Source organism: Leptinotarsa decemlineata, unplaced genomic scaffold (assembly GCF_025532065.1).
Source record: "Leptinotarsa decemlineata unplaced genomic scaffold, Ldec_3_MD MMD2_tig00000008_RagTag_RagTag, whole genome shotgun sequence".
Lineage (NCBI taxonomy): Eukaryota > Metazoa > Arthropoda > Insecta > Coleoptera > Chrysomelidae > Leptinotarsa > Leptinotarsa decemlineata.
Window position 1 is genome coordinate 5,203,719 of NW_027412537.1, and position 13,076 is coordinate 5,216,794.

General features: G+C 34.4%; 1 protein-coding gene across 1 annotated transcript; it reads right to left on the reverse strand.

Moving 5' to 3' along the window:
- Positions 1-870: 870 nt before the first annotated feature.
- Positions 871-12,049, reverse strand: LOC111512716 (phospholipase A1 member A). Its single transcript, XM_074170907.1, has 6 exons — positions 11,783-12,049; positions 8,192-8,473; positions 5,202-5,423; positions 2,921-3,106; positions 1,599-1,764; positions 871-1,380 (listed from the first exon to the last, which is right to left on the reverse strand). The coding sequence occupies exons 1-6, from the start codon at positions 11,823-11,825 to the stop codon at positions 1,317-1,319; spliced, it is 963 nt and encodes a 320-aa protein (XP_074027008.1). The 5' UTR covers positions 11,826-12,049; the 3' UTR covers positions 871-1,316.
- Between the last annotated feature and the right edge of the window lie 1,027 nt (positions 12,050-13,076).

Genomic DNA, 13,076 nt, shown 5'->3' on the forward strand with positions numbered 1-13,076 from the left:
ACCACTGATGAAATGTTAGAAGGATTCTTGTCATTTCAGTATGGACAAAAATTAAAGCTTGGGTTTTAATAACATCAGGGATTTCTGTTCATGGTTCTTCATAACATCGGTCCTTTGGCATGGAGATTCCTGAATAGGATATTACCATCTGCAGTACTTCTGCGATTTTGATAATAACGATTTCCCCAAGCAAGATTTGAATATACTTTTTTAAATTCCACTGTGAAAGGATTACAAAATCGCGACAAGTGTTTTGCGTTCCTCACGCGACACGTGTCACTTAAACAATAGCTCCCTCAAGCTCCCGCTTGAGGGAGCTATTGTATAGCGATGCACGTGTCACGGTTTTGTGAAATATCTACAGTGAATATGAAAATAAAACTTTTATCAGAAAGATTTGATATGGATTTTCATCAAGTATCGGCCAGTTCCAATTAAAAAAAGTTATTTGCTGAGAAGTGCCGAATTGAATGAATGTACTTTGTCACGGAGAAGTTGAGAGCTGAAATTCTCGCCGATCGCAAAAGTGAGAGCATATCCGCCACGAAGTTTTTGACTGTGAATAAGTTCGCCCTGAAAGAGGAAATATCCGGCAGGCATCTAACCAAAGTGTTTTCTTGAAACATGTTCTTATTTTTATCGATAGAAAGATGCCTCCTGTATTCCAAGCTACAAGATTATACCACCCTGCACTAAATTTTATCGGCTTTCACTAAATCAGCAGACATTTTGATCAGAGAAGACTGTCATTCTTTGGCTGTTACATCCACTATTTACATACGATTCTGTATGTAAGTGCTTCATTACGTCCTTAATTGTATATTCGAGTTGGGGATAAATGTAAATGTTTTTGGTAAGAAAAAAGAATAATAAATAATGATACTCTATGTCTTTAAGTAGAATAACCCAGAAGGAATATATTGTCATTCAAAATGAATATCTGTTATATAGGTATGTGAAATATATAGAAAATAACATTCATTTTTTCACCTCATAGTCTTTTAAATTTGTTGATTCAAGTGAGCTCATTTAGAATTTGTGATAAAAGTTTACTCATCTTTTTGTATTTCTGCAAATAGCATTCCCAAAAATTTATCTTGTTTTGATCAGTATCATTTATCTGAATATGTATTTTTTCACACAGCTGAATACTTTTCCTTTGTATAATATTATTCCGAACTCATAACAATGAATAATTATTTTTCGATATCTTATCAAACTCAATTGATATTCCCATATCGTGTTTCGATATCGAACTGCCATTTATCACTGAACTTGTTTTTGTCCTGAATTGTGTTACTATTCGCATTTGAAATTTACATTAAACTTAATGCAAATGGTGGCTTATCAAAAGTCCTGACTGAGTATATTCCTCTGACCCTGAAACAAAAACCATAGTTTTAGGAGAATGATAATAATTGTCTTCATTTCCAAAAGACAGCATATTATTTGAGTAAAGCAAAGTTATATTTGTAGAAGAAGGTAGATATTTTTTTGAAGTGTGACCTAACCATTCAGTTGGTAAGCGATGAATTCGTTCGAAAAAATGAAGTGATCATTGGAAGCAGCTTTTTGGTTAGCAAAATCATAGCACTTACGTGTAGGAAACGTATTCTCCCATCACAGCCACATTTCTGGAATTACAGGATCCAAAATAAATATTTACGATGTTTCCGCACTCAGTTCCAATGAAGTAACTTCGTCTATTTCTTATCGATTCTGCAAAGTAGACACCTGCTAGGAGATGACTGCAAATCGGGGGATCTGTAAGAATTATAAATGAAGACAATTCAGATACATTTTTTTTCAAGCAATCAATTATTATTAGAAATCTGAAATTTTTATCAAGACTCTTCTCTGTTAGGTAACTGTTTAACGGATCTAATTGAATGTAATGTTACACCTCTGGGATTTGCAATAGTGGGTACACATCAACAAATCAATGACTTTATTCAATTATACAAAAATTGAAATTAAAATACGCGTACTATGTCATCATTCCATTATTTCACTGATTTCGCTTGTTTAATATTCCTTGCTAATACTGTCGTGATTTGTACTCAATTTGAGCCAGATCAAAATTGATAATCCAGGTGTCCTTGATTGGGAATGGGAATATGATCTTCCATTTTGAAGTTTTTACAGAGATTATATCGTAGATATATTACATAATATAATAATACAATAATAATATAATAATGTAGTAATAAAACAAAGATACAAATACATTACAAATATATGCATAAATAATGAGATGATTTGTGCTAATGCCTCTGCCTAAACCATAATGGCTTGTACCGCAGTAATACCAACACTCTCATCCCATTCATAATAGTGTGAACATAGATATGCAATTTTTGTTGTTGTTGATAGAGTTGAGCGGGGGAGAAATATAATCATATAGTGTTAGTTATAAACAGTATTTTAAAGATGGATATGTTGAAGAATATATGCTTTTGAGTCTGCTTTAAATTAATGAAGATTTTTACATTCTTTCAGTTCGTTTGGGAGGCTGTTGTATATTTTTGGGCCAAAATAAAGGACTGAGAGTGAGTTTTGCTGAATATAGGAACTTTCAGTGTGAGATCAGTGATATATCTTGTGGCTCTAGATTGGTGAGCATATTTTTGAACTATATAACATGAAATGTTAATTTGTGCTGGTTAGAGAAATACTCAGAAAATTTATGAAGTGAAGCCATAAAAAATTGATTATTCAGTAGCATCGATAAAGTTTTCCTGAAAAGCAAACAGGATACATCACCTCATATCCTTCCTAAAATATAATAACTAATAAATTATATCACACCCATAATCAGATGTACCAAAATAAACCTCTTATGAGAAAAATAGAATCATTTTTATTTAATTACTTTAAATTTTTTTAAATACTTTTTTATTATATTTGTATATACACTCACATTTGGCTTCATAACAAAAAGGCTGTAAAACTCCACCGTTAACGTAAAAATCAACGTGTCCCACCTCTTCCAACTTTCCAAATGTTCCAGCACTGGTGTGGATAACATCAACGAAAGAGGCATCACTGGAATCCAACTTCCAGTCGTTGTGAAATGTGGCAAACAATGGCAGAGCTGGATCCAATCCTAAGGGTGATAAAACAGAAATCAATAAGCAAATTGCATGATGAATCCAGTGTATTTAAAGAAAATAATAACAGGCCTTGCGAAATTTAAAATAATATCGGAACGCGAATTCTCATCCATCATACCTGAAAGACTCTTTTCGAAGCCTATTTCAAAAACTAAGTTGGCGTCAAAAATAAATGAACTATACGTTAAAGACCCACTATATTATGCAAAACCTCTGGTTCATCCCTGATCATACCCATTTGGGCTGTATTTCTTTATTTGAAGAACAACTTGGCTGTTAAAACGTGCGTCGAATAACGTGTTGCCGTTTAAACAGTTAATTTCGTTTAAAATATGGCAACACCAGTTACTTTGAAATTATAAAAGCTGTGTTTAGCGACGAACATATTCTCAAGTATATACTTTCCTTTGAAAGTGACATTAGTCTCTCACTTGATTTGCTTTTTTAATATCATTATTTTCTTATCACATTTTATATTTTGTTTTTTATTTGAAAAGTACTATATTTCTAAGCAAACTTGGATATTTTTTGTGAATTTGTGAATTTCACTAGTTCCATTGTCTAATATGATTCGAAATCTATGAAAGAGCAAATAAAATTAGAATGAATAACTAAAATATCAATTATATATAAGCAATAAAACGTGAGATGAAAATACAATAAAAGGAATACAATAAAACAATCAAGAAAAAATATGAAAATGGCAGAGAGTAGAAAGAACTAGAAAAGAATGAAAATTAAAATAAAAAGAAAAGTTATAAAATAAAAATTAATAAATAAATAAAATAAAAGAATTTAAACCAATTCACTTCAGGACGTTTCGATTCTTAGTATTCACAATCGTATTCAAAGAACTTGGTTTGAAATTTTTATATATGATTATTTTTTAATTTTTATTTTGAATTTTTTTTTTGCTTATTTTAATTTTATCTTTTTACTCTGTGGTCATTGTCATCTTTTATCTTGATTATTTCATTTCATTTGTTTTATTGTATTTTCATTTCACGTTTTATTGCTTATATGTAATTGATATTTTAGCTATTCATTTTAATTTTATTTTCTCTTTCATAGATTTCGAATCATATTAGAATCATATTAGACAATGGAAGTCCAACCTAGTGAAATTCACAATGAAACATCGTCAACCACGTTGGACATTTTCTCTTACGAAGACAACATCTATAGGAACGACAGAAGACTCAGTCCACAAATATTAATAATAAACGGTCTGTTGTGAAGCCAAGCTTCTATTTGATAGACACTTCAGTGTTCAGTGAAAATCTCACAGTAAAGTATTACTTGAATACGTTTCGAATTTTCATATGCGTCCTATTTCCTTTCGCTGTATCTTAAATCATCTAGTTGAACCTGAAGTCCAAAAATAAAGAACATGTTTCTGCTTCAGACAGAGCTATCTCGACTTGCCATAGAACTTTTCAGTGGTGCTAAGCTAGAACTTAAAGACGAAATCTCTGCTCATGTAGGTACTCTATAAGTAAGTGTGTGCGATATTATCTCCCTTTGCGAAGGCGCCATCTAAGGGATCGATAGAGAACTAAATCCTCGAATGTCAAAGATAAACGAGGCTTCCCAAGACAGTCAGTTGCAAAGCCAAACTAAGACATCGACCGTCAACAAGATTCGTCCTCTGTCTTTCACTGCACAACTAGTTGTACACTAGAGCTCAAACACAAATCATTTTTTTTCAGTACCAGACAGCGCTGTTTCGACCCGCCATTTCGTTGGCGGTTAATGTTGAAGCTTGGCTTTGCAACTGATCGCCTTGGGGAGCCTCGTTTATCTTTGACATTCAAGGATTGTGTTCTCTGTCGATCCCATAATTGGCGTCTTCATAAGGGAAGATGTCATCGGCCTTACTTAGGCTCATCCTTCAACAACAGTTGAGTCCAGCAATGCATTCGTGGTTTAGCCTGGCACCACTGATGAGACGTATGACGGGTCGACAGAGCGATGCCTGTTGTTGAATCATACATGTATTGTATTTGGACTCTAGTTCACAACCACTCATATTGTTGGTGCAAGTTTCTTTGATTCTTTACTAAAAGTGGCTTAGTGAAATGGTCTTACCTGTTATTCTCATAAAAGAATACCCTATCGAATTCTTCAAATTCATTCCAGCAAATCCAGCAATATGGGCTCCAAGGCTGAAACCTATTGCATGCGTGAATTGTGGTTCAACTCCCAAAGCCATCAAACGAATGACAAGAATACTCAAACAGCGTCCCACATGCCATGCGTTCAAATAGGCTGCCAGATAACATGGAAGTAGAGCTAGTGGTCCCCAGTCAACTGAAATACAAATATGGTGATCATATGATTTGTTTTAATAAAATAGGGAATAGGGAATAGGGTTATGCTAATATTTCTGCATCGATCCGTTCTCTCTCTAATTTTGTTGAACTTTGCTTTCCACTAGGGAGCATTTGACCTATCAAAGATGACACGAGCTTCGTCGGGGAGGGGCAGCATTCTTGCGTGAAGCAATGCTGCCACCCATTTTTTGTCTAACCTTATTACGATGAAAACAATTCAACTTTTTTATTGTCGAACTTTTTTATTCTTCGCCTTCTACTCGGAAGACCTTTTGATTTTTTCATATATATTTTTTGAGTCGCCTCCTCTTCGGGAGACCTTCGGGTTTTTAAATTCACATACATGGCCTCCTTTACATGGTTATCCAAACCACCCCGGCCTGGATACCGGCGTGAATAAAGGGGGCCCTCACTTTACATTTTTGTCTAAACTTTCACATAAACTTCAACATCTTTGCACAATAGATAATCACAACATAAATAGAAGCCCCGCGATATCACGTGGTATCCGCGTACCTTCTTTGTGGACGGACGTTATCGGCTAGTCCGTCCACTACCACGACCACCACGAAACTCCCATCGATCCTTTCATTTTGACGAAAGTGGTACAGTACCTTGCACTATTAAACGAGTACACAATGTTTTCCAGGGTAACGTAATAGTACTTACGAAATATATTCTTACCCTGAACCATTATAATGAAATAGTTAAGTAGAATATATCAGTTAATGAATAAAAATCTTTGAATAATATATTGGAAATGAAGTTATATGACACATTGAAAAGATAGCAAAAAGGTTAAAGGTCTATTTATACCATCATCTTGCACTTTTAACAATTTTTAGGGTTTCAGCTTATGAGATATTGGCTCATATTTGCGAATACCGTAGGTGAACCTGAGACACGATTTATGATTTATGTATGATTTTCGTGGTTCCAATGTAGACCGACTCCCAACTACAAGGGATCCAAAATTTCTTACATGAGAAACATGACGTGAAATCAATATTTAGGACAGCGGTCATATATATATATATATATATATATATATATATATATATATATATATATGTATATATATATATATATATATATATATATATATATATATATATATATATATATATATATATATTACAATGTAGGTTTTCACGGATGGTAGAATATGATGTGTTGTTTTTCCACATAATTTCAAAGAATTCGAAACCCATCCTTTACTTTCTCCGCAATGCACAATAATTAGTTGTTTGCAGGCATGTTAGGCGTACACATTCTCGAACCACCAGTCCACCCTCTCGTAACTGTGTCGTGAGTGTCATACCAAGTTTCGTCCAAATAGAAAATTTGCCGTTGTTCTTGTCTATATTTAGTTATTTGTTACGCAATTCCACTATTCTTCTGCTTTCCATAACTGCTTGACGTTTGTTTATTATTTCAAATCAAAATTCTAGTTTCTTTATCCAATTCGGAAGAGTTTTGTCACAGCAGCCCAAGTTATGGTCGGAAGTATTCAATTTCTTCCTTATGATTTCAGTTGTCGGAATCTCATTGCTTTTGTTGCAGTTGTATATTGTTTTTTTCAATCTAAAGGTTTTGGCAATCCCGTATCACCTTGCGTCTTGCGTTCATAAGCTTCGTTTTTGACTATTTTACATACTCCTTGAGAAAGGAATTTCGGTCAAATCTGATCTTGCTTGTAATAGTTTGTTTCCCTTGAAACTAAACGTGAGATGTAGATTCTTATATACATTGAAACATACTCTCTCTGTTTCAATATTCAAATGCATCCGAATCTTATTCACTGATATCTCTTTTTCGCATTGTTCACCATCGCTATTGGAATCACTACACAGGAAAAGTCTGCGTTGTTATCACACTCTTTATTACTATTAGTACTTGTCCAAGGACTCCACATTTTAAACAGATAACAAAAATTTCAAGTAATTATAACTGCACCCTTATCGAATTTCATCACTCAAATCGCGATCAGTTCCTGGACTGAACATTGACGACACAACGGCGATACTCATCCCCACATTCTATTCGTAACCGTATCATGACTTCAAATTTAATTTTATGACTCTTCAGCCAATAATAAAACTCGGTTGGTAAAAATTTTCCAATACGATCCGACAATTCTTCAGTCCACGTAGACTAGTTGGCAGCGGCATTATTTCTCTGTATTGGTTTTTTTTGACCTTTGAGATGCCAATAGCTTTAACTATTCACTATACAGGTTACTTCGACTGTACTCGTCTCCCTGAACACAAGAGAAATAGTTGCCTCGGAAAAACTAACAATAGTTGTAGCCGAATATGTTCTCAAAGAAGAAACTCATTTTCGAAGATACACAAATACTCGACAGAACTCAAAATCACTATCCAATAATATATATAGAGGCACTAGAAACTCTGAAACATAGGGTCAATTTCAATGGAAAGGAAAATACAATAAACATTAGTGAAATCTTGCTACCTGCCCTCAATTGTACACATACAAAGTAATTTAATGTAATTAAGAGAAACAAAGCCTCGCACCCCAATGATGATATAACTTCGGAGACAAATTCCAACATTATAGTTTCTGGGTTGAGAACAGCTCGAGCACTTCAACTATTAACTCATCGCCTTTGATAATGTCTACCGCAGTAGTAGAGGAAACGTCAGGCATAAAACCTGCAGACCACGGCCAAAAAACCCGGAAAATAGTTGGCTTGATGTTTCTAAAATATATTAATATACACACCTGATATAACGTTATATCCGATATCTTGATAAGCTTGCGTAACATTTTTCGATGCACTGTCGATTTCTAATCCTCCATATCCATGGATTACTATTTTCAGTGGATTCAGGATATTGTAGCCCTGCGGTAAATGTGGTCGATGAGGATCTAGATAATGATTCGAGTGATTATTTCCTCCCACACTCAAAATGAACTTGACAGTGTTTGTATTGCAAGGTTCCTCGAAGTAGACAGGACATTCTCCAAGATAGAACTGAAGCGAAAATGTAGTGTCTAAAATTTCTGGAAAATAACGATAAAATTCAGCTTACAGAATAATGTTGTTGAAAATTCAATTCAGAATCAGAATGAAAAAACTACTTCAGTTGATCTATATATGGCCACTTTATATACGAGTAGGTACATACTAGTAATACGAGAAGTTTCAGTATGGGTTAATATCTTCGAAGTCAGTGAAAATAGAAAAACGAAATTTTGGCTATGACATATGTACAAATAAATCTACTTCTTTACGCATTCTGAACTTTTTCAGCCTTGCATTGACGGCACCAGGGCACTTCACCCCAAAATTTCAAATGAAACCCAATATTTCTCCACAAATTAGAGGTCTGTACAAAAACCATTTCCAAATAAAAACGATTTCGAGTAATCCAACAAGAAAACATTATTCTCTATCGTCACGTTTTGTAAATTCTATTTTTAAACGAATTGTTAATATCTCAATTTGAGTTTCTAGCAGTACTCGTTGATTCAGTTTTTTTGACACTATTAAAAAAGCATTGGTAAATTTTGTGATTTTATTTCGATATAGTCCACTTAAATAAATACTTTTACCATCAATGCTGTTGTTCCCAAGAGATCCATGTTCTCTCCAACCCTCTTTTTATTGTGTATTAACGACTTATTGAAAAAAAACAAGAATCCAATATATTGCTTTGCTCGACAGCACACTTGTCTCGTCATTTCATGTAGAATCCAGGACATCGGCTCCGGATGCACGTCTTCACCTGCAGCAGGATGTTGCATATCTTAATGAGGATCTAGAAGTAATTTGAATTAGGGTGAAACTAACTAGGTTCAATTCAATGCCACAAAAACCCAGGCATCGGCTTTCTCCAAGGAAATAAATGTCTCCGAACTGAATATAATAATGTCAGGAGAGACGATTCCGATTCCTGCTTGTATAAGTTTGTTGGCACAATCATGTCGCTGGAACTGCAAAGGCTGCTTCTCAAAAGCTTGGAACACTGCTCCGAACCAGAAAACTGTACACACCTCAGCAACTTTTGATGCTTTATAAAGCTCAGATCAGAGCTTCTTTGGAGTATAATTCCCATGTTCGGAGCTCCGCTCCTAAGCTTACCCTGAAGCTGCTGGATTCCACCCAGAAAAAAGCCATCCGTCTGATTGGAGACGCGAACATCACTTGCAACCTTGATAGTCTGGATCATCGAAGAATGATTGGGGATTTGTCTCTCTTCTATAGATACTTTCATGAGAAGTGTTCAAGTGACTTGGCACATTTTATTCCACCAAGAGCATTACATATCAGAAATACGCGACGGACTGAGGCTGCTCATCGTTTCGAGGTTCACCTCTATACACCTCGAACTTCACTGTTTGAGAACTCTTTCATTTGGATTTTCCTGTAATGCTTGTATTTTGGCTTCAAAAATTTAAATAATTTTATTTTATGGGCAAGATAATTGAGGGAGCTTCAAATTCAAGTTTTGGAAATCGTCATTGTTCAACCCAAGAAATCAATGCGCACAATAGATGCCGCTGTAGGTACAGACAAATCGACTGTGCTAGAAATTTTGAAACAGCAGAAATTCCATCCGTTCAAAATCAATCTCGTACAAGAACTGAATGAATATAGAAGATTGATTGAAAGAATGAAGAAGATTGCCTTTTTGTGAAACCATCTAACATTCAATTATCATACCCCAATCGGATATGATTAAAAAATGAAGTAGGTACGTTTTTTTTTTAAAAATGGTTCTGTTGCTAGACACAACTGACGACACTAGAGTGATCACAATCCTCAATGGATTGAAGAAGAAAACTCCGAAAAGTCAAACGCGTGGGCCGAAATTATGGGTGCAATTGGTACTTTTTTCATCGAAGAAAATTTCACCGGACGTTTATACTTGCAACTTTCAGATGGAGCTATCAGACCTGGGATTGCTGGCTTCCAACTACAATCAAATTTGTCAGCGGGGTTGCATATCTCCACACGTTTATGTTCATTGAATGGCCACCAAGGTCCCCCGACCTCGCTCTCTTTGACTTCTTCTTCTGAGGTTATGTAAAGAGGCGGGTATTTTTAACAAAACCAGCAAACCAACGAATCATAGATTTGGGCGCTACTATAACACCAGAAATTTTGACAAACATAAGGGCTGAATTTGTAAGTAGACTCTACTATTGTTGAATGGTTAGTAGTAGTCATTTTGAGAGTCTTTTCCGACTGGCATTCATTATTATTCTTCATTACTGATTGGAAACGGGTGACAGTAGGGACCTTCAGTTTGTGTAGAAATGTTTTTCAAGGAATATATTTATTCAGGGTTCCATTCAAGATTTTGAGGCGCAGACCCCTGGTCCCTATAAGGGTGAATCAGTTGTAAATGCGATTTCTTTGAACTTCCAAAATTTCATTTTAACTGTTCATACTAGCCTGTACTGATTTTTCGGACACCCGGTATATCTCGAATCACGTGCATTCAAAATATTATTTTTCAAAATGACCTAATAAAATATAAAAAGTAGTTTAAACTAATCGGAAGCACATGGTTATTTCTAAGAGAGTTAGATTTTTTGCATATTCTGCACTAGTGTAAAAGCAATATTGAAGAAAACATGTATTAATAGTGGATTCCAAGTTTGAAATATTTTCATCGAAATCATGGGACCAGTTCAACATTGAGTGCAATTCATTTAATTGAAGTCTCATGTCAATACTCTCTTATTCATTGCATTTTTCATGTGATTTCTTTGTAATTTCAATATTTGCAAAGAAAGTAGTTATTTGAAATGTTATCCATCTTAAGGGTTGGGTTATATCTGTACAGGATAGCTTTTATAACCCATCAAAGTATAGTTTTATCCAAATTATTCTACAGTCTTCAATACTGGAGTTTTTGTCCAACACCAAACCGTTATCTTAACACCTCGATACGTGTTTCAATCACCATCGATCATCTTCAAGAGGAAGATCAAACTGAAGATCAAACAGTTTGATCTTTCTTTTGAAGATGATCACTTGGTGATCGAAACACGTGTCGAAGTGTTGAAATAACGGTTTGGTGTAGGGAAAAACTCCAGTAATATTCATTACTATCCCTAAAGTTCCAAACACTCATCATCACAAATACTCAATACAATAGTTGCTTACATCGAGTATATTCCAAAATAATTCAAGAATGAAATTATTTCTGATCACGAAATATGATGTAAAAGTAGTTATCAAAATATATTTAATTTTATCTGTACTCCCTGAATACCCTTTACGAATGCATTTGGTACACTTGTAGAAGTTCAAACAGTTGAAATTAAAACTATGATATTATTATCAATTCGTATTCTTACCAAATGTAACTAATCCTAACCAGAGTGGAATCCTTAATAACATTTGTATTCCTTAACAACGAATTTAGTAACACTAAAACACTGAATCGATTAAGGCACTAATTCATGATTTAGTAGTGGATCTCCTGGGAAGATAGATCACAAAATCAAAACTGAAATTATTCAATAAGTAGTTAGTACTATTTTGAAAGCTTTAAATCGCCTAAACACCGCACAAACTTGAATTAGTCGGTATTGACATACGCACAAAGTATGCACTGATTGTTAAGCAGAAGAAAGTCAAATCAATTTGTCGAAACTGAAATATCCTTGGTTCACAGTGTCAAGAACTGTTGAATATTCCAAAAGGGTTGCGCCTCCTGTCCGAAAAGGAAAGTATTTCGTAAGTGATTCAGTTGTAATAAGAATAATTGAATGCAATTATTCTATTTGTTATATAATCCTAGTTTGGTATGTATTATAAGTGGGCTGTGGTGATTATAATATTCGGATTAGTCCAGATTGATTCAAATGAATCGCAAGTACAATACTTGTTTGAGATGAAAGTTGCACTAACTTGATTTGATCGATAGCGTGAGAGAACTCCGTGTGAATGTTCATACACCAAGTCTTCTAATCTTCATAGATAAATTCTGTGAAAAACGGTAAACTAGTTTACTGTTATGAAGCAGACTAAACTTCTGAGGAAAATGAAAATACCAGAAAGGAATTGAGTACTTACTTGGATAAATATACATTAAAGACGTAGCGGAAATGAAGAATGTAAATTCATTAGTTGTACAGAATATAAATAATAATATTTAGAGACAAATCAAAATATTTGTTTCGAAAGTGTTTTTTCCCTATAATTCAATGTTTATATGAAAGAAACTGTTTCGAGAGGGTCTTTCTTTCAGTTTGTGTCAGAAAGTTACTTCTTTACATGTTCTACACATTTCTGTAACGAGTTACTTTATTGGAATTGATTGTTTTCTTTCTTTCTTTGAAAGATTCCCACATTTTTCATGTATGAAGATGGTGAAGTAGAATGTCAAAACCTTTCTTTCCCAGAAGTTAAACAAAGTTCCTATGGCTGAGATTCAATCACGGGTAGATTAAACTCATTTGTGATATAATGTTATTCATATTTGGTGCTGAAGAGACGATAAGACAAGTGTCTTAAGCCGAAACATCGGATGTCCACCAGTGAGGATGACAGTGTTCCATGTAAGGAATTTTACCTCTTTCATTTACTATATTGTGTAGCAATCCTGTGAATAATATCTGATTCAATTCCTAATCGAATGTTTGGAAT

What these genes read in the sequence shown, in the direction of transcription:
- LOC111512716 (XM_074170907.1), bottom strand. Translation starts at nt 11,825, where the DNA reads ATGTTATTAAGGATTCCACTCTGGTTAGGATTAGTTACATTTG. An exon ending in CGGATATAACGTTATATCAG is followed by an intron (nt 5,424 to 8,191) that starts GTGTGTATATTA and finishes TTTGTATTTCAG; the next exon opens with TTGACTGGGGACCACTAGCT. An exon ending in TTTTTGTTATGAAGCCAAAT is followed by an intron (nt 1,765 to 2,920) that starts GTGAGTGTATAT and finishes TAATTCTTACAG; the next exon opens with ATCCCCCGATTTGCAGTCAT.